General features: G+C 34.2%; 2 protein-coding genes across 3 annotated transcripts; both read left to right on the top strand.

The window, feature by feature from the left end:
- The first annotated feature begins 2,987 nt into the window (after positions 1-2,987).
- On the top strand, positions 2,988-6,281 carry LOC149406075 (DNA (cytosine-5)-methyltransferase DRM2-like). Of its 2 annotated transcripts, none has more exons than XM_089612248.1 (5): positions 2,988-3,161; positions 3,661-3,757; positions 4,095-4,186; positions 4,392-5,090; positions 5,747-6,281. In XM_089612248.1, the coding sequence occupies exons 1-5, from the start codon at positions 3,072-3,074 to the stop codon at positions 6,185-6,187; spliced, it is 1,419 nt and encodes a 472-aa protein (XP_089468374.1). In that variant the 5' UTR covers positions 2,988-3,071; the 3' UTR covers positions 6,188-6,281. The 2 variants fall into 2 exon arrangements, with proteins under 2 accessions (XP_089468374.1, XP_089468449.1); XM_089612323.1 differs by lacking the exon at positions 2,988-3,161 and adding an exon at positions 3,335-3,501.
- A 13,590-nt stretch (positions 6,282-19,871) lies between these two features.
- Positions 19,872-23,559, top strand: LOC149406074 (homeobox 1). Its single transcript, XM_089612139.1, has 4 exons — positions 19,872-20,451; positions 20,667-20,797; positions 21,421-21,660; positions 23,046-23,559. Exons 1-4 carry the CDS (start codon positions 20,361-20,363, stop codon positions 23,355-23,357), a joined length of 774 nt encoding a protein of 257 aa, XP_089468265.1. The 5' UTR covers positions 19,872-20,360; the 3' UTR covers positions 23,358-23,559.
- Positions 23,560-23,564: the final 5 nt, after the last annotated feature.

Here is a 23,564-nt window from a genome sequence, read left to right as displayed (position 1 = left end):
CGAAGTACCAGTCATTCCCGGTGGAGGCGCTCAGAGAGGTGTAGGCAATATTGGCACGATAGGAGGTATTCTTCACTCTCCATTCCAGTCGAGTAGCAGGTTGTTGATGAGAAGAGACATTTCTGTGGATGGACCTGTGTTGACGGACATTTCTCCCATACAAACGATAGCAGAAAGGACGAATATGTCCCTTTCTTCCACAATAATGGCATACCCAGCGAGGTCTGTTGACAGGAGACCTGTTTGGTCCAGATTGATGATATCGAGAAATGTCATGAAATTTGTTATTACCAGATGGTTGAGGCAAGTTTCGTGACATCTGGCTAGTCTGCTTTTGAGGAACGAACGTAGTCTGGGATGACGAAGCGCCATGGGTATATCCAAGTCCCTTCATGTTCTTCGCGGGTTTGCCGATGGTGAGGATTTTGTCAAGGCTGTCAGTCCCAGAGTTCAGCATTCTAACAGTTTTAGTCATGTGCTCGAGTTCGCCGTTCAAACGACTGACTTCCTTCTTTAGATCCACAATAGTCTCGAGAAGTCTAGCTTTATCTTCAGTCAGGGTAAGGATGAGAGCACCCTGTTTGTCTAGAATCTGAGATTCCTCAACCCATTTGGTATGAAGGGTATTGTAGGCTTCATTCATAGCATCGTCAGATAGTTCATCATCAAGAACATATTTCTGAGAGCACTCACCAAATTCATTAGTAGACTCATGAGTATGAACAGAAGCAGTAAAGGCTACAAAATTACTTATCTGATCTGAGTCGCTCTCTTCATCTTCTTCATCTGAAAGAGTAGCGTTGTATCCCTTTTTCTGTCTCTTGAAGAAGTTGGGACACTCCTTCTGAATATGTCCAAATCCTTCACACTCGTGGCACTGAATGCCTTTGCCTTTCCCAGATCGTTCACCACCTTTACTATTCCTGTGAGGATAAGTATTTTTCTGGAAACGTTGTTGGAAGTTGTCCTTGACATCTTGTGAGACATTTTTCCCATTCATCTGATTAAGTCTTTTCATGACCCTGCCATAGTTTTTTGCAAGCATAGCAATAGTATCATCAATATCATTGTCAGAGTCTGAATATACCTGATCCCTCGGTTCATGGACAGAACTTTTGAGGGCCATCCCTCTTTGTTTCTTTTCCACCTTAGGAAGAGAGAGTTCAAACGTCATGAGAGATCCCATTAATTCGTCGAATTTCAACGTCTTTAGGTCATGAACTTCCTCAATGGCCGTGATTTTCATCTTGAATCTGGGGCTCAAAGCTCTCAGGGTTTTTCGAACAAGATCTTCATCTGTCATGGGTTTTCCGAGAGAATAAGATTCATTGGCGAGATCTCGAATGCGAACGTTGAACTCAGCGACAGTTTCGTCTTCGAGCATCATGAGAGCTTCGAAATTGGTTGTGAGGTACTGAAGTTTTTGTTCCCGGACCTTTGTAGTTCCCTCATAGGCAACAGCGAGGATTTCCCAGGCCTCTTTGGCAGTAGTGCAAGTATTTATCAACCTGAAAACATCTTTATCAACACCATTAAATATAGCATTGAGAGCACGGGAGTTACCAAGGGCAGCCTCATCCTCAGTGGGGGTCCAGTCTTTTTCCGGCTTGGTTCCAGTACGGGCTCCTTTGTCATCAGTAGTCACAGGAGCTTCCCACCCATGTATCACAGCTTTCCATGTTCGACTATCCAGGGACCTCAAGAAGGCGGTCATGCGTGCCTTCCAATATCCATAGTTGGTTCCGTCGAGTACTGGAGGGCGATTGACAGAACCTCCTTCTCGGGAACTATCCATAATAGGCAATCAGAAAGAAAATACAGGAAACCACCTAAGAGATCAAGGTGCCTGCTCTGATACCAATTGAAATTCTGATTAGTTGCAAGGGCAAGATGTCGCACACAATGTGTTGACAATGTGTCCGACAACTTGCTTGAACACAGATATGGATAAACAACAAAGGTGCAGAAATAAAGTACACAGGATATGGTTACCCAGTTCGGTGAAACACACCTACGTCTGGGGGCACGCTGCCAGTGGAAAGGATTTTCACTATCTTGTAGTCAATAGTACACACAAGGTTATATCTGATTACAATCAACAAATCAATAAAACCTAGAGACTATTACTACCAGTGATCACCTAGACAGGGACTCCCCCTGAATTTGAGCTCCGTCTCAATTCCACCCTTCGAGCAACCTCCTGGCTCGGTTGACCTTCAGTCTTCAGAAGCACGTGAACCTTCAATCACGAAAAGCACAAGAACCCAAAACTCACATACACTCAATCTGTAGAATAGTGTTTGAGAGAGTACACCACTTAAAACCAAAACACACAGCCTCCCAGTCCGCCGGTCTTGCACGTCTAAGAGCTCTGAGTGTTTTGATCAAAAGTGTCGAAGCTGCTAAGGGAGAGCACACGGCTTTTATAGCAGCTGGACAATCCTGGAAGATATCTCGGGTTTCCTTACCCGGCCTCAAGCGAATATCTCAATGTAAAGACTCCATCAAAGAGAATATTCGAGCAATGAAGATAGCAGCGGAGAATATCTTGCAATGAAGGCTCCAGCGAGGCAGATATCTTGTAATGAAGACAGCAGCAAGGCAATAACTCAGCAAAAATTCACCAGCGAAGCAATCTGTCGAAACTGGAAACTTGCCTGAAATACTGTCTGCACACACGAGGAAAGATGTCAATCCAGAAGATGAAACATAACATCCGACATCTTTCCATACTACTTGCACTAAAAAATAGAGCCAACAAAACAACGTAACAACACTTATTGTTGAGACGCTCCTTACTTATGAAGTAAGTTAACCTCTCTTATCCCACATTCTTCAAAATCCAACGCAGTGGGTTTGTTCGTAACAACAGAGATATACAAAATGGCTCATGAATCCAATGCAATCAAGTACAGTAGTTCACCGAGTCAATTAATTTAATCTTTTGCTTTTTGGGACCTGTTTTTTCTTTCTAATATTAGAAGTTGGAAGTGTCTCTCGGAGGACAACAATTTGAACCGTTTGTTGAAAAGAAACATCTCGAACACAAGACCGAAGCATCTCCTAAAGAAATGCCGATCGAGCCAGATAACTCCTCATCAGATTACGGAGAGATCTCTTGGAGTGATGTGTCAGATTATGACAATTTGTCTGACAACGAGGTGGGTAATACTTTTGCACTTTTGTGTAGAAGATTTTGCGAAGACTTAATTCTGATAATATTGTTAAAACATACAGACGAATTCTCAGGCCAACGCCAAGTGTATTAGATCGGATATAGAGACGGGATTCGAGAGACCCTCGAGTCTCCTATCCCATCCTATTCAAACCTTTAACCCACTTTGTGAAAGTTGGTGAGAATAGGGATCGGTATCGGGATATCACTATTCAAGCGAGTATCGTCTCCATAGAAGATAGGTTTAGGAGGAAAAAGAGAGAATTTTTTACAGCATAAAGGATGGAGAAAACTAATTACGAATATGCTTGAAGATATGTAGTTAGGTGTGTATCACTTTGCCACCCTGGAAAAGGGCTAGTTTTTATTACAAAATTGAAAGCAATAAAACATAAAATTTGGGCTTGTAGATTGAGCCCGGGTTCTGATCGGATTCTTATTTCGATATAAGATCATGTTTGGTAATCTTATGAGTTTGTGTGCAGGGTGTAACTTCCTTTTGCGGCGAGAACGACACTATGGCAGCCTTGATGCAGATGGGCTATACAGCTTCTGACTCTTCAACCGCAATACAGAGATGTGGTAAGAATTTCTAATCATGCTAGCGTCAATTTTTTTTGTTGTTGATATTTTCTGAACTATTTACAGTTTGATCCTTAAGCTTCAACCGCAATAGAACTTCTATTTTTTTTTTGTTTTTATGATCTTCTTTGATGCCTATTGTACTTCGTATGATTGTGGTCGGTTAACAAGGAAGGATCTCCGATCCTATCAAAGAAAAGATTATATAAGTTTTGATATAGGTCTTGCGTACCCGTGCGTTTGCATGTTTTCTTTTTTGGGTTCATCTTGTTGCATCTACGATCATTCAGTCTTGTACTTGAACTTATTTATATATTTCTTCTTGTAAACATTGCAGGTCCCGACTCTTCGCTTGTTGAGTTGACAGATTTTATATTTGCTGCTCAGATGGCAAAGGACACAGATGGACAATACCCACTTGAAGTGAACGTAATTGCGTCCCCATTTGCCTTACTTATCATCATGATAGAACCTCAGATAATTAAAGAGCTCAAATCACAAGTTTTGTTAATAAATTTATTTCACTGTTTACTTTTCTAACACATTGCATCCCAGACTTCGCCGCCCATTTTCTTTTCTACGCTATAGGAACCTAACTTAGCTACCAAGTAACAACTTTTGTCCAACTTCACAGCCCAGGACGGAACGGAGCCTCGATTGTGAAATGCAGAAACAGAAAAAGCGCAAAAGATCGGTGGAGGACCGTGATCTCATTCGCCCGCCACAGCCCATGATTGGGTTCGGGGTTCCATCAGAACCGTACCAGGAAATTCGACGAACTCTTCCAAAGGAATCCGTGGGCCCGCCGTATTTCTACTACGAGAACGTCGCGCTCGCTCCGAAAGGGGTGTGGAGCACTATCTCGCGGTTCCTGTACGACGTGGAACCCGAGTTCGTGGACTCGAAGTACTTCTGCGCGGCCGCGAGGAAGCGAGGCTACGTTCACAACCTCCCGATCGAAAACAGATTCCCCGTTCTGCCTCTTCCTCCGCTCACCGTGACGGAGGCGTTGCCGGTGACTAAGAAGTGGTGGCCCTCGTGGGACACGAGGACGAAGCTCAACTGTTTGCAAACTGGCATCGGAAGCGCGAAGCTGACGGAGCGGATCAGAAAGGCGCTCGAGAAACACGGCGACGAAGAGCCTCCTCCGACTGTCCAGAGGTATGTGTTGAAGGAGTGCCGTAGATGGAACCTCGTGTGGGTCGGAAAAAACAAGGTCGCGCCGCTCGAGGCCGACGAATTGGAGATGCTGTTGGGATTTCCGAAGAGCCATACCAGAGGTGGCGGGATAAGCAGAACCGACAGATACAAGTCGCTCGGTAATTCCTTCCAGGTTAGTCGAGTTCCGTTTCATTCTATGCTTTTTTTTTTCTTAGTGTTTATTGTCCCTGAATTATTTTGCGTGCTGCATATTGACCCTTAAAACTCATTTTTTGAGTAAGTTGATTCTCAAACTCTACATATATTTTAGGTACATAGCCACTTGACTTATAGTGTTTTGTATAATAACTAACCTTTTATTAATTTTCTGTAAATAGCCGCCTCAACTTATTTACGGCACTAAAAAGACAAAAAAAACTCAAAATAGGCGGGAACGTTTTTTGGTATTTTTGTCTTTTTGAGTGCCGTAAATAAGTTGAGGTAGCTATTTACAAAAAATTTACAAAATGTTGGCTATCTAGCAATCCTTAGACTCTTATTTGGCTATTTTTTTTTTTTAAGCATTTTATTCATAAAAGAATGAACTTTCTGAATAAAGTCGCACCCCTAAACAATTTTAAAACATATTTACAAATTTAAATTTCTTGTTTATAATTTCAAAAGGTTCTATTAACACACAGTCTTGTATTGTTTAATTCTTTATATGACTAGATTATAATATAGCTACACTCTCTTTTTATTATTAATATAATTAACAAGTTTAAGTTCGCAAATATGGATCAAGTTTCTTTTCAAATGGCGTAATTGTTAGGAAATTTTTTTGCTCAGGTCGACACTGTGGCATACCACTTGTCGGTCCTGAAAGACAAGTTCCGGGACGGAATCAACGTCCTGTCTCTCTTCTCGGGGATCGGCGGCGCTGAGGTGGCGCTCCACCGTCTGGGGATCCCGCTGAAGAACGTGGTGTCGGTGGAAATCTCGGAAGCGAACAGGAACATCTTACGGAACTGGTGGGACCAGACGAACCAGATGGGGAGCCTCGTGGACCTCGCTGACGTGGAGCGGGTCGACGCTGACGTGTTGGACGAGCTCATGGCCCGCTTCCGCGGCTTCGACCTCGTCGTCGGCGGGAGCCCCTGCAACAACCTCACCGGAAGCAACCGGGTCCACCGCGACGGCCTCGAGGGTAAAGACTCCTCGCTCTTCTTTGACTTTTTCAGAATCCTCGAACTGGTCAACGCATGGTATAGAAATAATAAGTACAGCTGAATAATAAGTACTATGCATGTGAAGTTTAGTTTGTAGTTCTGCATTAAGGAGAATTTGATAGTTTCTTTTAGAGGGTAAGTGAAGTGGCTAAATTGGTGTAGAGTCGACTATCGTGTTTGTTTGAAGATAATGATATCATAATGTAGATAAGATCTTATGTGTTTATGTTTAGAAACGAAATCTTTTTTTTTTTTTTAGGCATGAAAATCTCTCTATTCTTTAAAGTGTTTGTTGTGCACTCTTTGACAGAATAGGGCTTATTTTGATAATTTTATTTGCAATGGTAATTGTATGCTGTTTAAAATCAGATGCACGTACGTGAGCTTTAGAAGCTTATATGTATGTTAGAAAATTTAATTTTATCCAATTACGTAAAAGCTTTAATTTGTTGAGCATTATTTTTAAGGTGCTAAAACTATGCATGTGAAGTTTGTAGTTTTAAAATCAAGGGTCGTTTTTTTTTTTTTTTTTTTTTTTTTTTATTTACCTCTCTCTCTGCATTGAGGAGATTTTGATTTTAGTTTTTTGAGAGTTGAGTGAAGGGGCTAACTTGGTGTAGACTGTAGACTATCATGTTTGTTTATAGATAATGATCATAATGTAGATAAGATCTTATGCATATGTTTATAACGTAATCTCTATTTTTTTTCTTTCTATTTTTGGACGTAAAAAACTCTCTTATGCTTAGAATTGTTAGCTGTGCACTCTTTGACAGAACAAGGCTTGTTTTGATCCTTTTTTTTTTTTTTTTTTTTTTTTGCAATGGTAATTGTATGCTTTTAAAATCAGATGCACGTGAGCTTTAGAGCTTATATGGATGTTAGAAAATTTGATTTGATCCCATCACAAGATTAATTGGCCAGCATCACATCAATTTTTGGATTGGATCAAAATTTACTACTGTACATATTTATGAAAGCTCTCTCTTTTTTCTTTTGTTTTTTCTTGCACACGTGGTTTCTTAATTTGTCGGATGGTTGCAATTTGATCTTTGTTTATTTTATTTTTTTCATTCTGATTTTTTATTAATTTTTACCACCTCTAAAAAAAAAACTAGTTAATATTTGCAACGAAAGAATTGTAAATTTCGAATTTTGGCAATATGACTTGTTACTCATATAATTTGATCAGTCCGAACTTGAGTTCGGATGCATCGAGAACAGTGGGTATTCAGCATCGAATCAGATTCAAATAGGTCTGAGGATTCATAAAAGTTGAGGAACAGTCCGTTTATAAGGCAAGAACAAATCTTACCGAGTAGAACTTCGGAGAGAAGAGAAGCTGATAGGATAGATCAAAGACTAGTCAAATCATTTAAACATGTGTAAACTAATTCAAAGTTAAATAAAACGCTCACTTCGATAGTTATGCCGAGCAGACGAGCGGTTATTCAGCAACTGTCATAGACGTGAGCATGATCACCTCATGAACTCGACCCAAAGTACTATATTTAGAGATAATTTTGCCTAGACACTCGGAGCTACTATTTAAGTATATGAGCAAAGAAAATTGTTGTACTTCGTGAGACAATTGTTGTACTATTTTTGTCTGCCAACATTACTTATTATTAAAAATAAAATAAAAATCTCTTTAAAATAAGTCGTATATTTTATACTTAATTGCATACTTAAAACATACATAAATACTATTAAAATCTTGAAGTATGTAATTTTTGGTCGAAAATATCAGTGAAATTTTGTAGTGAGGCTATATATACCTAAAACAAAAAGTTCAGAGGTTTATTGCGGTCACGGTATCAAAATTTTCATGATTTTCAAGTTCATGTTTATGCATGTATTTTCATAGTAATTAAAGAGCTTCTTCACCGTTAATTCTCCACCAAGACAACAACCCCATCAGAATCTTCGTACGTATTTTTAATTGTGCCTGTGTTTGTCCCTTAGACGATCGCATGACAATATTAAGTTTTGTCACCACGCGTGTATAATATTATGTGTAGCTAATAAATATATACCTGAGCTAGATTCTTCCTCTAGTTAGCTTCATAGTACTCATTTATTCTTTGCTCATATACTTAAATAGTAGCGTCAATGCACAACTTTTGATTTTTAATTGAAAATTTTCACGTAAAGACGAAATACCTTATTATTTTTAGGCTATTGACAAGGATGATAAAGTTCCACTATCATATTAGTAGCATTGCATATAGCTATCGAATACATGTCACCATAAGAAAAAAAAATTGGTGACTATTTAACAAAAATTTACGAAACATTGATTATATAGCAATCTCATATATTTTAATTAACTAATTACCTAAATTTTTTTTCTCCTTCTCTCTCAATACAATTCCTTCTCATCCCAACATTTTTCACATAAAGCTAACTAGCTAGGCCAGGACAAAATCATAGCAAAAATATAGGTCGTTTTTGTTCCACTCTTTAGTCAAAAGATGCCACACCATACTCTCTTTGCCTTAGTTGCGAAGGAATTTTTATTGTATAACAAACCATTTAGTTGTGAAGTAATTAAATGGAAAAAGTCATCACACCAACAAAAAAAAAAAATAGACTTGAGTAGAGAATTTTGACGCATCTTTCTCATATGTCTGAGTGTGAGTCTTATTTATTGATATTTTTAAGTTTGCCTTATACTTGCTTGAATATGCCTCGTACTAAAAAAAAAAAGGATCTTACTACCCTTTTTTTTTTATGAAACAAAAATACAAGCTATTCATGTAGGATTCCCATTAGGTGGTAGTCTTTATAAAAATATATTAGAATTCAGTGCGCAAATAGATACTTAAGTGTAAACGTAGTCCTAACATTTGTGATGCTATATATATGCAATATTTATTATGGGATGTTCAAGAGATTTTATATATATATATATATATATATATATATATATATATATATATATATATATATATATATATATATTTCTTCCTTTGATGATACCTATTGTTTGTAACAGTTGCTTATATATTTTTATTCTTTGACCAAAGGATAAAATGCAATACCTTTGTGAAGATCGAAGTTCAGTTCATTGCAACTGTATGATTCAATCTATGTTGGTCGAAAATTCCTGTGACTTTTTTATTTGTTGTTTATCCGTAAATAAATAAGAATATATGCAATTGAAGTTTTGTACATAAAAACGACAATTTGCTTATTTACTATCTCAATACCTCAAACCTGTATTTTTCATACCAGTACAAAGTTAAATTGATAGATCAGAAATAGCACATTCTTGAAAAAAAAAATTATTGACTTCTTGACGCTGAATATACACGGTTATTCACAAAATAAATAAATAATTAAATAACCAAACAACACTATATACACACGGCAGAGATCAAAGGATATATTCCCTGCAGATGTAGAAAGACCATACGTAGCAGCTAGATCACACGTACTATTCCAAATATGGGATTATATAATTCTATATATCAGAATCTACATTTTGTAAGATAAGAAAAATTCAAAACTAAACTCGAATAATAACATCATGTAAGTGTAAATTTCCGATAAACAGAAGATGATACCACATTATTCATAGCTCTTTCATACGTTTTAGTAAACCATTCATTGGCCATTCTAATAAGAATGAATTATTATTCTAATGAAATTTTTGTTTTTTTAACCTAAAGTTATAAATTATCAAAAACATTTAAAAATACTTTATAATGAGTTTTTAACCATTCTCATAAATATTTTCAAAAGGTGAATTTAAGTCTTCTAATAGTTAGCCATTTAAAATAGTGATTAGAGCTAACCCTAAACTTACTCTATTAGCACCACACAAATATGTTTTTCTTGAATAAAAAAAATCCCAAGTTTTGTCCACATTGGAGTGCCGCAACTTGCCCTTAGGGCTCGTCAAGCCTCGATGATGGAAATGTCGGTATATATGCTTATTTGTGTTTATTGCTCTTATATTTATTTGTACTAATGTCGATATCTATATGTAAATTTGTGTTAATTTCGATATATTTATATCGATTTGTGTTAATATATGTCGATAAATTTGTTATAAAACGCGACTTGAATAAATTTTGGAGACTAAACTAAGCTTTTTGCTACAATAAAAAGAAAGACTCCGAGCAAAGAGGCAAATTCATCGTTATTGGAGAGAGAGAGAGAGAGAGAGAGAGAGAGAGAGCGCACAAATATTTTTGGTTCTTAAAAAGAAACAGTTTGAAAAGGTTCAATTCCGTCATTTTTTTTTGTTTTACGCCCCGAAATTCTTCGAACGCCTTTTTAGCGTTTCGAATAAGAACGCATTTTTAAGGTATTTTTTATTCTGAAATGGTTAATAATAAAAAGTATTTTGGATATCTGATCCTTATGAATTTATATTGTTAATGACTGTTTTGCAAAATTAATAAAAGGGAAAATAACACATTTATGCCCTGTGTTTTAGTGAAATGTCGAGTTTAACCCTCGGTTTTCAAAAATGTCGAGTTCATACCCTCTGTTTAACTAAAATGACGAAATTATACCCTGAAATGAATAACAGCGTCATTAATCTCGCTTTCATTGATATTAACTCTTATATAAGAAAAACCAAATCAAATCTAAATCAGTACCCTAACTTCCAAATTCTCAATTTTGAAATAAAAATAGCCTTAAATTGAAATTAAATAATAAAACTCATACCTCTTAAGAAATGACTTCATTCCGTGTTTGAATTGTAACTCTAAATCCTGGATTCTCTGTTCGAATATGCGATTTTGATGACTATCAACTATCGATGTTTACCCCTTTGCCTCTTTCTGTGTTCTTCACGATTAAGAAATTGTTGTTTATTTTTTAGTTTTTAAATAAATTACATATATGACGCGAATGAATAAAGATAATTGGTGTTTATATATAAATATTATAGTCAACGTCAATGAAAAGTCAATAAAAAAAAATATTCGTGACACTGTTGTGTATTTCAAGTTATAATTTTGTCATTTTAATTAAACAGATGGTATAATTTCGTCATTTTAGTAAAACAGAGGGTATGAACTCGACATTTTTGAAAACCGATGGTTAAACTCGACATTTCACTAAAACACAGGGTATAAATGTGTTATTTTCCCTTAATAAAATGTTAACTATTTAACAAAACATAGATTTACTATTGACTAATTAGCTATAAAGTCAATAATAATAATCTTAGATTTATGAAAGATGGGAGCTGTTATTTATATTTATTCCTAAATTTCAGTGATTTTATTCCACTTATATTTTGTTAACATTAGTGGGGATGTGAAATATTCCCACATTGCAAGTCATTGGTAGACAACTGGCCAACACATGGAAAGTGGACATGTATATATATATATATATATATATATATATATATATATATATATATATATATATATATATATATATTTCGTCAAAATCTTATAAGAATGTATATACATAGCACTTAGATCTATATTTTTATATTAAGATTTAATCATATGCAATTGTACCATATAAGGTAAATGCTTGCCCTCTTTTATTTCCCATGTCGTCCCTTGACATGTATTTGCTTGCTTTTTAAGTCAAAGTGAAGCTATTTCAAAATTGTACAGCAGTTACTCTTTTATATTATTTGGATCTCTAGAGTAGACATGAAAATAATTTCGAGCATAAAAAAACGACATGAAAATAATTTGTTGGCCATATAAAATACCAGCATTTCCTCTCCTTAATTTTTATTATTTTTAATTTATTTTCTTATACAATCTAAATTACAATCCTTTGCTTCATTTCTACTGTATCCGCAACATTATTCATATGTATTTACGTTAATCATGTCAGTAAAGTGATTGCACATCATTGTTTTATGAATTCAATCTTGGTGGAAAGAAATCCATATAATGTCTCGCCATACATGTAATTAACTGGCTGATAGTTATATTAATTTAATGTTTTAGTATTTTGTCTCTTTAAAATTTTATTGTTTTGTACAGACTTTGCTTTTCTTAATACAAATTTAGCCCCAAATTTTGTCTATTTTCTCTTTTATTATTAAATCTTTGCCTCTCTATATCAAAGAAGACTATTAGCTCTACAGTACTAAATTCATTTTTCTCCCTCTGCAATAAAAATAAATTTGAAAGCTTTAATTTGATTCTCTGGGTCCCATAGCCAGGTGCCAAATGAAAAATGCATTATATATAGGAAGAAAATAACTATAAAAAAGTCCAAAGAGCTATTAGTCATTTAGTGGGTTATGCAGTACCCATAAATTCATTTGCGAGGCAATGTTGCATCGTGTAATATATACACACATGCAAAACTTTTTTTTTTTTTTTTTGCAATTAGTTTTATTTCTTCAAGCAGTTTTAATTGTATTTTCATGATTGAGTTTTCATGCATGTGGGAATACATAATCTTGTCGGTCTACGTGACAATGCCGGCTAAAGTAAATAATAGAATATATAATACGTATAATAATATGTAAAGTCTGGGATTGACAGAGTGTATTTCTCATAGAGGGAATACGAGAAGAATGGGAAGTAAATAATGAAATTGATAACGCGAAGAGAACTTCTCTGTGAATGAAGCTTGTTCGATCTTTTTATCATTATTGCTGATTCATGATTAAACCATTGACTATATATATATATATACACGTCAATATGAGTTATACGTAAGGGTCTAAACTACTAAGCTAAATGCCTAATAATAAATTCAGAGGCATCTCCAGCCTGTCATCTAGCTGGCACTCGGCAAATGTGGACGTGGATAATGTACTTGTGGCAGATGATGTGGAAATATCAACATTTCTCCTAAACCATAAGAGAGGTTTAGCCCTTTGGAGTTTTTTTTCTTCAACTTTAAAAATCCATTGACTAACAAGCTTTTTGTCAACACATCGACAATTACTCATGAATAGGCACGTTTTTTAATTTCCAATTCTTTCCTCGACGTGACCATGTTAAATTGACATTTTAATTATTTGATTAGAAACTGTATTTCACTATGTTGATTAAGTAAAACACACTTAAACTTGATTAGTGATTAATGTATACTTAGATTAGATAACTATATAAGAAATCACATATGTTGAACAATAAAGGTTTATTGACATTCACTAGAAGCATTCCATACACACCTTTTTTTATTATGTGTTTTCTTAAGGAACGGCTTCGACGCATATCGAAGTCATTAGGATGGTTATATAAAGTTGGTTAAATCTTACCGTATTTGTAGACTTCTAGATGATATTCTTGAGCCTTTTGACTTGTTCATTCATAATCAAGGAGTCGATATGCTTGATAGCCAAGCCTGCGCCTACACACGAGAGCTTGATCTAACTACGCCGCCAAATCTTCCAAGGCTTCGAGATTGAGAGAAGTTGTTTTCTCTTCTACGATGTCATAAGCCTCTAGTAGTTAACCATCGCATTGTTGACCTTGATCAATGAATCCAAGTTTTCTTGCAAGATTTATGTCTCTTAGTCAACCATGGATTAGAGCTTGATCTACCTAGAACAACAAATCTTCCACATTTTTTGAATAGTGTGAATTTGAATCTCTCCTTAGAACCGAAGTGGAGAGAGTCAAACAAGTCAACTCAAGAAAAGTTTATCTTCATGATTTTTTACATCGAGCCCGGACGGGGATCATTCACAACTATACTTGTGTCTTGATTCTAGTGAGGGCTTGTTCCTAGGACCACTATTCATTGAAGATTGTATATTCGAACGATAATAAATAAATAAATAAATAAAAACTTTAGAGCACTAAACTAGGTAATTTTCTCGACCGAGTTTGACGCAGATAACTGTGGTGAGTGAATGTTGTTTCCGAGCAAATGATTTATTTGTGTCGAGGATGATCAATAAGAGGGATCGATCACCATTACGAAGCGAGAGAGAACTTCTCTCTGATTCAATCTCGTTCAATCTTTTTTTCATTACTGACTGTTAATTACATCACTGACTATATACATCAAAATTAGTTACATAATTGAAACGGGTCTACCACTAAGATAAGTGTTTAATCAAACTCGATCAGAGACTTGTTCAGTCTATCATTAAGCTAATACTCATTCCACATCCAGCTTCAATTTACTCCGAACATGAATTTTTCACTCAAAATATAATTGTTGATCATTTGTGTTAATACACCCTAAAATCAGTGGCGGACCCACGTTGAAGGCCCAAGAGGCCTGCCCCCCCCCCCCCCCCCCCCCCCCCCCTTCCGAGTCTGGATCCGCCACTGCCTAAAATGATGAAAAGATACCTCGAAGAGAATATAAAAACAGTTATCAGTTTGCGTGATAACTATGCCGATAAGGCTTTGTAATCATGATTTTGAAATTGTATAGCATAAGTAAGCCTTCACACTAGAGAAGTAAAAGAGACTACGAATCTAATATCATTATTAAGAATATCAAATTCATTTAACCGGTCAATTTCATGTCAAATATATTCATAATGTCATATATATTACAATTTTAAATTTGGGTGGACAAGTTACGACCCCATTTAATTATCAACATTTTTCTGTATTTTTATTTGATTACGTGGCGATGAGAATAATAAAAAGAAATTATTATTATTTGGTGCTCAAGAAGTGGGTACCACTGGCACAGGAGTCGGCACTAGATATTAAATTAAATTTATTTGTATCACCAAAAAGTAAGAATAGTGCCTAAATCTATTTGGGATCATAAGTCACGTCATAACTGGATATATTAAATTCCTTACGCATTAAAAGCAATAATTACATTCACAATTGTTATGCAGAACATAAACCACATAAAAATTTTAAAAAGTTTGAGAAATTAAGTTTAATGTGATCTTACATTTGAAAATCAAGCTCTATATTGATAACTTTAAAAAAAACCAAGTTTTTTAGTAGGTAAAACGTCTAAAATATTCTTTTAAAAAACTTCGAAACGATTATAAAATTATGTTTAGTCAGAGACAAGATATCACACACAATATAGATTCGATGTATGCGACAATTTGTTTCGATGCAATGGATGGATTGAAATAAGACAGCCCGTAAAAATAAATTACGCAAAGAATGATAACTTAGTTCCGTCTAACGTCACCTACTCTTAAGTTCAGTGTGCCCAATGAAAAAGAAATTAATTAATCAATAAGTCGTCAATAATACAACAACGGACTTACATGAACGATCCCCGCTCCAAGGCCAATTTCTTATTACTACTCGTGAATCCCAAATCAGGCTCATTTGAATCTGAGATCCCTCTTAATTCCACTCTTAAACACTCTTCCAGTGTTTGGTATTCTTCGATGTCAACGCTCGTGAAAACTTCAACCATGGAATCAGAGAATCCAAAAGAAACTCTAACTATTAACAAGAAGATGAATCGCGTTCAGGGTATTACACCACATAATTAGTTTCATAGTCTGTCGGTCTTGCGCGTCTAAGAACCCGAATTGTGTGAATGAATGCGTCAAATGAACACTAAGGACAAAAGCTTTCGTTTATAGTGGTCTACATCTTTGGAAGTCGAAAATAGAGTTTCCTTACTCATTTACGAGGAGAAAATTAATGCAGAAAGTCTTCTGCTTTCAATTTTCGCGAAGCGGAAAACTTGCGAAATTACAGTTCTGCGCAAAACGGCCAAGATGTCTCACCATATCCTAGAGCATGTTGCAAGACATCTTGCCGAATAAACTTGCATAAAAAATAAGCAAGAACAGATTAAAATGATGAAGATAAAAACGTTGAGATCACTAGAAAAATGAAGGCAAAACCTTCCAAAATATAAAAATAAAGGCAAAAACTTCGAAAATAGATTATTCTGACACTAATGATTTCGAAGTTATTAGTCTTGATCTTTCTAATCGTTTTGAAGGTTTTGCCTTCATTTTTCTAGTGATTTCGAAGTATTTGTCTTCATTTTTCAAGTGATTTCAAAAAAATTTAAAAAGTATTTTGGATGTTTTATCTACGTAAAAGTTTGATTTTCCTAAAGTGTTCAACATAAAGTTTGGTTTTCAAATGTGAGTTAATATTGAGCTTAATTTCTCAAATTTCCCAAATTTAATGTACTAAAAATAATTATTTTATATCAACTCTTGTATAATATTATTCGTAACGTTTGTTTTTATAATATAGTGGAATCAGGGTCATGATATTACGTAATGATCATTGTATAATACTATTATAACATTATAAAATAGTGGAGATTAATTTGACTAAATTCGAGAAGAGATTAATCATAATGATATTTATTGTGTTACAAATTTGATTAAAATATATAGCATTGTTAGTTTAGACTTTAGACGGTACTTTGATATTGTTTCCCTTTCATTAAGTTCTCATAAATGTTGTTTGTAGTATCTACATTTTTTTTTTTTTTGAGAAAAAACTGTTTGTAGTATCTTCATATGAAATATCGAATGATAAGTGAGAGAGAATATGGACCGTTTATCGGAAATTGATTGTAGTAACTTTGATGGATTTAAATTTGATCGGAGAATTGTCTCCGACCGCAGAGCATGAGACTTATTTAACACATTGGTACTTCCAATTAATAACACACTTCAATGTAGTATAATAATGTCATCTTTTCCCAGCAAAAATAAATAAAGAAAGAAAGTGGACTAAAACAACATATGATAAGCAAGTCTTTGATTTTGTTTACACTCAAAATTAAACGGCCTTGATTGCAGGGACGAAGGCTAAAACATAAATTTATAATGTTGCATATTTTTCTATCACAACTTCAATCGCATTAAAGATAAGAATTAGTTTGAAATATATGCATATCTATTGAACAATAATAATTGGTTAACATTACTTATTTCAAAACAAAACAAAAAAGTTGATTAAATTTTTAATCATATAATTAAAAAAGGACATAAAATATAAAAATAAGATACTATGTATCCTAGCATAAATAGTTAATCGGAACTAATTGATTGACAAATTTAATTAAATACCCAAAAAAAAATTATATAAAAAAAGAGCAAGTACAAAGTTTCAATAATTTTTTTATCTTGTCAAGAATTCCCTTTGATTGTGATAAAGTGCTTTGATATAGATTAGGAGTGTCATCAGAATCACCAAACCAAACAAGCCGATTATCCAAACCAAACCGCACTATTCTCTAACTCGTTTCATTAATACCTGAATAAATTTGAGTTGTAACCAAGCTAAGCCGCAAGTGTTTCAAGTTGGTTTGATTTTTTATAATCATGAGATTGGGTAAAACTAAACCAACCCGGTGCGTTAGATTCATAACTTTTTCTCACGAAAATGAAAAATGTTATCAAGATAAAATATAAAAAATATACCATATGCTTTATGATTTATAAAGAAAATACAAATGTATTTTAAATTAGTTTATTATTTTGTACGTGTATCTTTGTGCTCGGGACAGTTGGAAAAGAAATAATACAAAGACTCGATACGATCATAAAGAATTATTTATATTAATATCTACGACTCTTTTTTTTTATTACTTTATGAATTTTTTATGAGGTATATATAGATGTTTTATGAAGTATGAAATTTTAGATGAGACGTGGTTTATTTATTCTTAGTACTTGCATGGATTTTGTTGAATTTGATTCAAAGATTCTATTTTGTACATTTGTTGTGATAATTAAATTAATCCGAACAAACCGACTTAAACCACCTAAAATGAACCAAATTAAAGCAACCCGATTATAATCGGTTTGGATTGATTTAATTGTGATACCATAAACGATTTGGATTGGGTTATAAAAATAACAAATCGAAGATTTTTGGTTTGGGTTAATGAAACGTTTAAACCCGAATAATCCAACCCGATGTGTAGGCCTAATATAGATATCAAATTTTTCATTGATTATAATTTTTTTGACAAAGTAATTTTGATTATATTGTTAAAAACATAAAACCAGTTAATCCATCAGTTTAAAATGCTTTTTTATATTTTTGTCAAAAAAAAAAAAATTACTTATTCTCTAGAGACTTGGTTTTTATTATGCAAGATATAGTGAGATTTTAATGTTAAAAGTAAATAAAATAAATAAATAAATATGCAAGACTTAGTGCGTCCTAATGAATGATGGAATTTTTTTTTTATTTTTTTTGTGCTCAGATAATGAATGATAGAATTATTATTGTATACAACACATAATAATAATTAAAAATCGGTAATATATATATAAAAGTATACATATATTCCAAAATCCCTTAAATATATTAAAATAAATTCCTAAATCCCTTAAATATATTCAGAGTAACGAGAATTAATGATAATTTTCTCGGTTTTATTTTTCAAGAATATTTTTAATTAATTAAGGACAAAGTTGTGAAGTTTTATTTTGTGACTTATGTGCAACAAATTGAGAGACGAGATTGAAAGAAAAAAATAAAAAGGGATCGTTTGGTTTGAAACGTGTTCGTTGGAGGTGTAGCCACTTGTCCCCCATGTGGCTTGAAGAGAAGCTGCCAAGTGGCCTTCTTTTTTTCTCTCTTCTCCTCTCTCTTTCGGCCACTCTCTCTCTCTTCTTTCTTTCTTCTTCCTCTTCTTTTCTTCTTCTCCCTTTTCTTTCCCCGCACGCAAGTTCCCCTGTAACAAAAAAAAATTGTTAGCTAATCATCATCGCCGATCCTCGATCCCACGATCTCGTCCTCGAATCGACCCTCATACTGAGAAATCGACTCGAACTCCAGCTGGTGAAACTCATGGACGATCTCTGACCACTCGTCAGTCCGTCCCTGAGCGGAGAAGGATGCTCCCATAATCGCCTGGAACATACCCCATGATCTGTACAGAGTCCCCAACGCCACGTGTCTGATCCAACGGGTCAGGGCTGGACCCCTAAGAAGGGTCGTGGCGATGCTCGTACGGAACATCTCGGGTAGTGCCACTACGTCCATCCACTCGATCGTAGAACCGATCCAGCGTATACAACTTAGTTATTTACATAGAATTTACAAAAGGTTGGTTATATTACAATTCATACACTTTAGGTGGCTTATTTGACTAATTTTTTTATAAAATAATGTACTGCATATACACAGGGCCGGTCTTACCCTTTGGCCATTTAGGCCATGGCCTAAGGCCTCAAATTTTTAGTGAAAAAATTAATCTAAAAAAGCTCTAATTTTTTTTTAAAAAGGCCTCAAAAATAAAAATTATTATGTATAAGACCCATTTTTTTTATATGCTTTTAAAATAAAGGCATCAAATTTTATTTTTGCCTAAGGTCCCGTAGTACTTTGGGCCGGCCCTGCATATACATATGGGTTTCAGCTTTGCGTATTTCTGTGGTGAAACGCAATATATATATATATATATATATATATATATATATATACAAGTATACATATACTAATGTATTTATTATTGTATTTAACATATAAAAATAAAATATTTTCGTAACAAAATGTTACCTTCCCTACATAGTTATCCATATTGCTCTTAGTCTTAGATCTCGACCATAAATAACCTTAAAAAAATAAAATAAAAAAAGATCTCAACCATAAACAAACAGACATTAGTTTATTTTCTTTCTACATCAACCACTACTTTACATATTCAGAGAAAAGCATAAACAATAATAAATAAATAAACCCCTAAAAAAATTGGAGGTAGTACCGAAACCGAGTATTGCTCGGAAATAAATAAACAAAATTTCCTAAAGTCTCTACTAAAAAAGTCAAACCAAACCCAACCTGGCAAGGACAAAAAAGTAATTTCCATTCCCAAAAACCACTATAAAACAAGCTCGACCTACGTAGTTTAGCTTTAGCTAAAAACGCCTTTAAAAAAAATCAAGATTCATTTTCCTTTACCGCCGTGACTTTTTCTCTCTCTTCGCCGGAAACATCCAACTCCGATTATCTCATTAATCTCTTTGATCTCTTCAATGAATTAGCTCTACCACTGAAAACCCTAGCTATATACGTATATAAACAGTCCCCTCTCTCTCTCTTTCTCTGTAATTCTGTCTTTTGTGGTGTTATGATGGGATTTTGTATATGTCCGTTAGAGATTCCGACGAGGTTACCCTGGAGCACAAGTTTCTTCCGCCACAAGATTATGATCTTCTAATAAAACCAACACACTCACACACACATATATCTCACTTCATTTACCCTATAATATTTTACTACATATATGTATTTTACAAGCTGAGCCTTTCCCTGTGACTCGCCGGAATCTTTCGAGAAATACGGTAACCAAGTTCGCCGGAGATCACACACACATTTATAAGAGAGAGAGAGAGAGAGAGAGATAGAGAAATGGAATCTGGGCGTCTTTTCTTTGACCCCGCCGATGGATGCCACGGTGGCAACATGTTGTTTCTCGGAAAAGGCAATAACATGTTTCGAGGTATATATTCATTCATATCGTTACCATATGTCTGTCCTTATTTTCCTTTTTTTTTTTTTTTCTTACTTCTTTTAACAACTATTGTTTATGTACAATGTTTTTTTTGGAAAATGAATTTTAAGCGGTAAATTTTAATAAATTGTTACACTTTTATGTACAAAGATGTATAATTGTATATATGTGTGTATTTAACATTTATGATTAAAAAAAAATAGATTCAAGGTCAATAATAAGCATGGAAGAGAGCTTAAAAAGGAGGCCGTTTTTCAGCTCGCCGGACGAGCTGTACGAGGAAGAATATTACGATGAGCAGCCGGAAAAAAAGCGCCGTCTCACGCCTGAACAAGTAATTAATTAGGATTTTTATTGTTATTATTATTAGTTAATTGATTTACAGAATATTATAAGTTTTTTCCCCCATTGATAGACCAATCACATAATTAAGTATATTATTGTTCTTTGCACACCTTAATTTATTCCCTTGTGATAAAGATTAAAATCCACGTGCCACATCTCTTGATAGACAAAAGTAAAATATGGATAAATCAAATATTTCTTGTTGATAATGGACATGACATAGCATATTCAATTTTCCATGGCCGATCTCCTTTTAGTATTGACCTTGCCATTAGAATCCAACCATTTTTTTACATAAGATAGGAATCAAAATTGTATAGTCTCGTTCATTATCATCACTTTAATTTGGTTGCTTAACTCCTACGCTCAAAGAATCGATGCTCAATAATTCATATATAATCGGGTAATTAAGATATATGTAATTTTGTTACTTGATTTTTTAGACCTTTTTCGGATCTTCAGTCATAGGTCTTATAAAAAAGGATATGTCCCTTAGTAAACTAATCATATTATTACTAGAATGAATGCATTTTAGATTTTTATTTTTATTTTTGTCAACAAAAATTATATGTGTAAATTGACCTTGATATAAATGATCAATAAATTGAATAGGTGCATCAACTAGAGAGGAGCTTTGAGACGGAGAACAAGCTGGAGCCTGATCGGAAGAGCCAGCTGGCGAAGAAGCTCGGGCTTCAGCCGCGACAAGTGGCGGTTTGGTTTCAGAACCGCCGTGCTCGGTGGAAGACAAAGCAGCTCGAGAGGGATTACGATATACTCAAGGCTAGCTATGATTCCCTTTTGGCCAACTATGACTCGGTTCACAAGGAGAATGAGAAGCTCAAATCTGAGGTACACATATACACATACATATATATATATATATATATATATATATATAATACTAATTATATACATATTTACATGTCTCTATAACCTTTATTATGTACTAATGCAAATCTAGAAAGAAAGAAAAAAAAAATCAATCAATCAGATTAAAATTTTTTTTTTCATTTTTATATATTTGTTTATTATGATTGGAATTATAACCTGCAAGCTCTATGTAGTTATTAAGGCGTGCCTATATTGTTGAAATAATATATATTATATATGCTATGCGTATAGGTCATGAATGATTCATGAATATTATAGAAAAATTGGCTTTGTTGACAAAACGGTAGTTGAATTTTTTTTTTTTTTTTTCCATTAGTTTAGTGATCATTAAATTGGATGTTATTTGTTGACGATTTTGGTGCATATATATATATATATATAGAGAGAGAGAGAGAGAGATTGGAGTTTTATTTTTTAGGGTGAGAATTGAACTCACGACCTTTTTCCAATGGGGTAAATTTGTCAACTAAGCTATACTAAGAACCACTGAGATTGGAGTCTCTTTATTCACTAAATTGTTATCTATTAAATACTTTTATTTGTTTATAATATATAGTGAGCTCCTGGTCTAAGCAATTGATCATTGAAAGTAGTTAGTAATTGTGTGTAGTCACATATTTAGGGTTTTCAATGAACAATACATCTACATTATTATATATAGCTCCACTTTCATTTTTAAAATAAAAAAGAAGGTCTGCTTTCATTTTCTTTTCAAATGTCATTTTTATTAATATATATTCACCAACTATATGCCACCTTTAATTAAATTTTGTTTTGTCTTTCTCATACAAAGAGTCATGTATATTGTAAATGATATTGACATTATTTATAAACAAATGAAAAATGACACACGTATTACGTATACAATTCCATTAAAGAAATGTGGGTGCATGGCATGAAGGTCCATGATATGCTGTCATAGATTCGTACGTACAGTGATATTAACATATATATACACGACGCATTCACAAAGATAAAATAGTGTTTACATTATCAACTCTTAACTTTTATCCGAAATGTTTTGTAATCCTAAACCATCATGACCTATATATCCAGCGTTAAATATACTTCACACTCAAATCTTAAAATATTATTACTTAATTATTCCACTTGAAGATATTGGTGACTCATTATTATTTCCAAGAAATATTTCTTTCAAACAAAAGAAGATTATGCAAACAATTACTGAAAATCTCACTTATCAAATTCCATCATGTAAAAAAAAATGTGTATTCTATGAACTTTATCCTAGTGTTGAAACTCACTGACTTCATATAAAATTTGTTACTCTTACTTCATATAAAACACCAATCTGCCTGTTTATGTTTCTCTGTCTGTTACAGATGACTTCTCTCACGGAAAAGCTCGAGGTTAATAATTATAATAATAAGATCGACGAAGAAGTCACGGAGGCGGAGGAATTGCCTCCGGTCAACCCTCTTATGGGGGTGAAGGCGGAGGATCGAGTGAGCACGGGAAGCGACGGTGGGAGTGCGGTGGTTGAGGTGGACGTGGACAGTGGTGATTCGTTCTTCCAATACGACGGGGACGGAAGCGATGTTGGCCAAAATTACTTCTCCGTCGACGCTTTCGCAGCTTCCGAAGAGCATGAGGAGGAGGGAGAGCCAATGGGGTGGTGGGTGTGGCATAATTAATATATATATATATATATATATATATATATATATATATATATATCAAATCATTATTACTTAATTGTATAAGAAATTAAGGGTAGTTATAGAGAGTACAAATAAATGTGTTATGCAATGTCACTTGCTACCTTAGATGGTTGGACTTTCGGATGTTTTTGTTTCTATGTCAATGTCATAAAACGTTGTCCATTTGCAATGGCTTTATTA

The sequence above is a fragment of the Urtica dioica genome, chromosome 1, assembly GCF_054948205.1.
Source record: "Urtica dioica subsp. dioica isolate 48M chromosome 1, U.dioica_male_clone48M_v1_H2, whole genome shotgun sequence".
Taxonomy (NCBI): Eukaryota; Viridiplantae; Streptophyta; class Magnoliopsida; order Rosales; family Urticaceae; genus Urtica; species Urtica dioica.
Note: the sequence above shows the minus strand (reverse complement) of the source record. Positions and strands in the feature narration are given on the sequence as shown.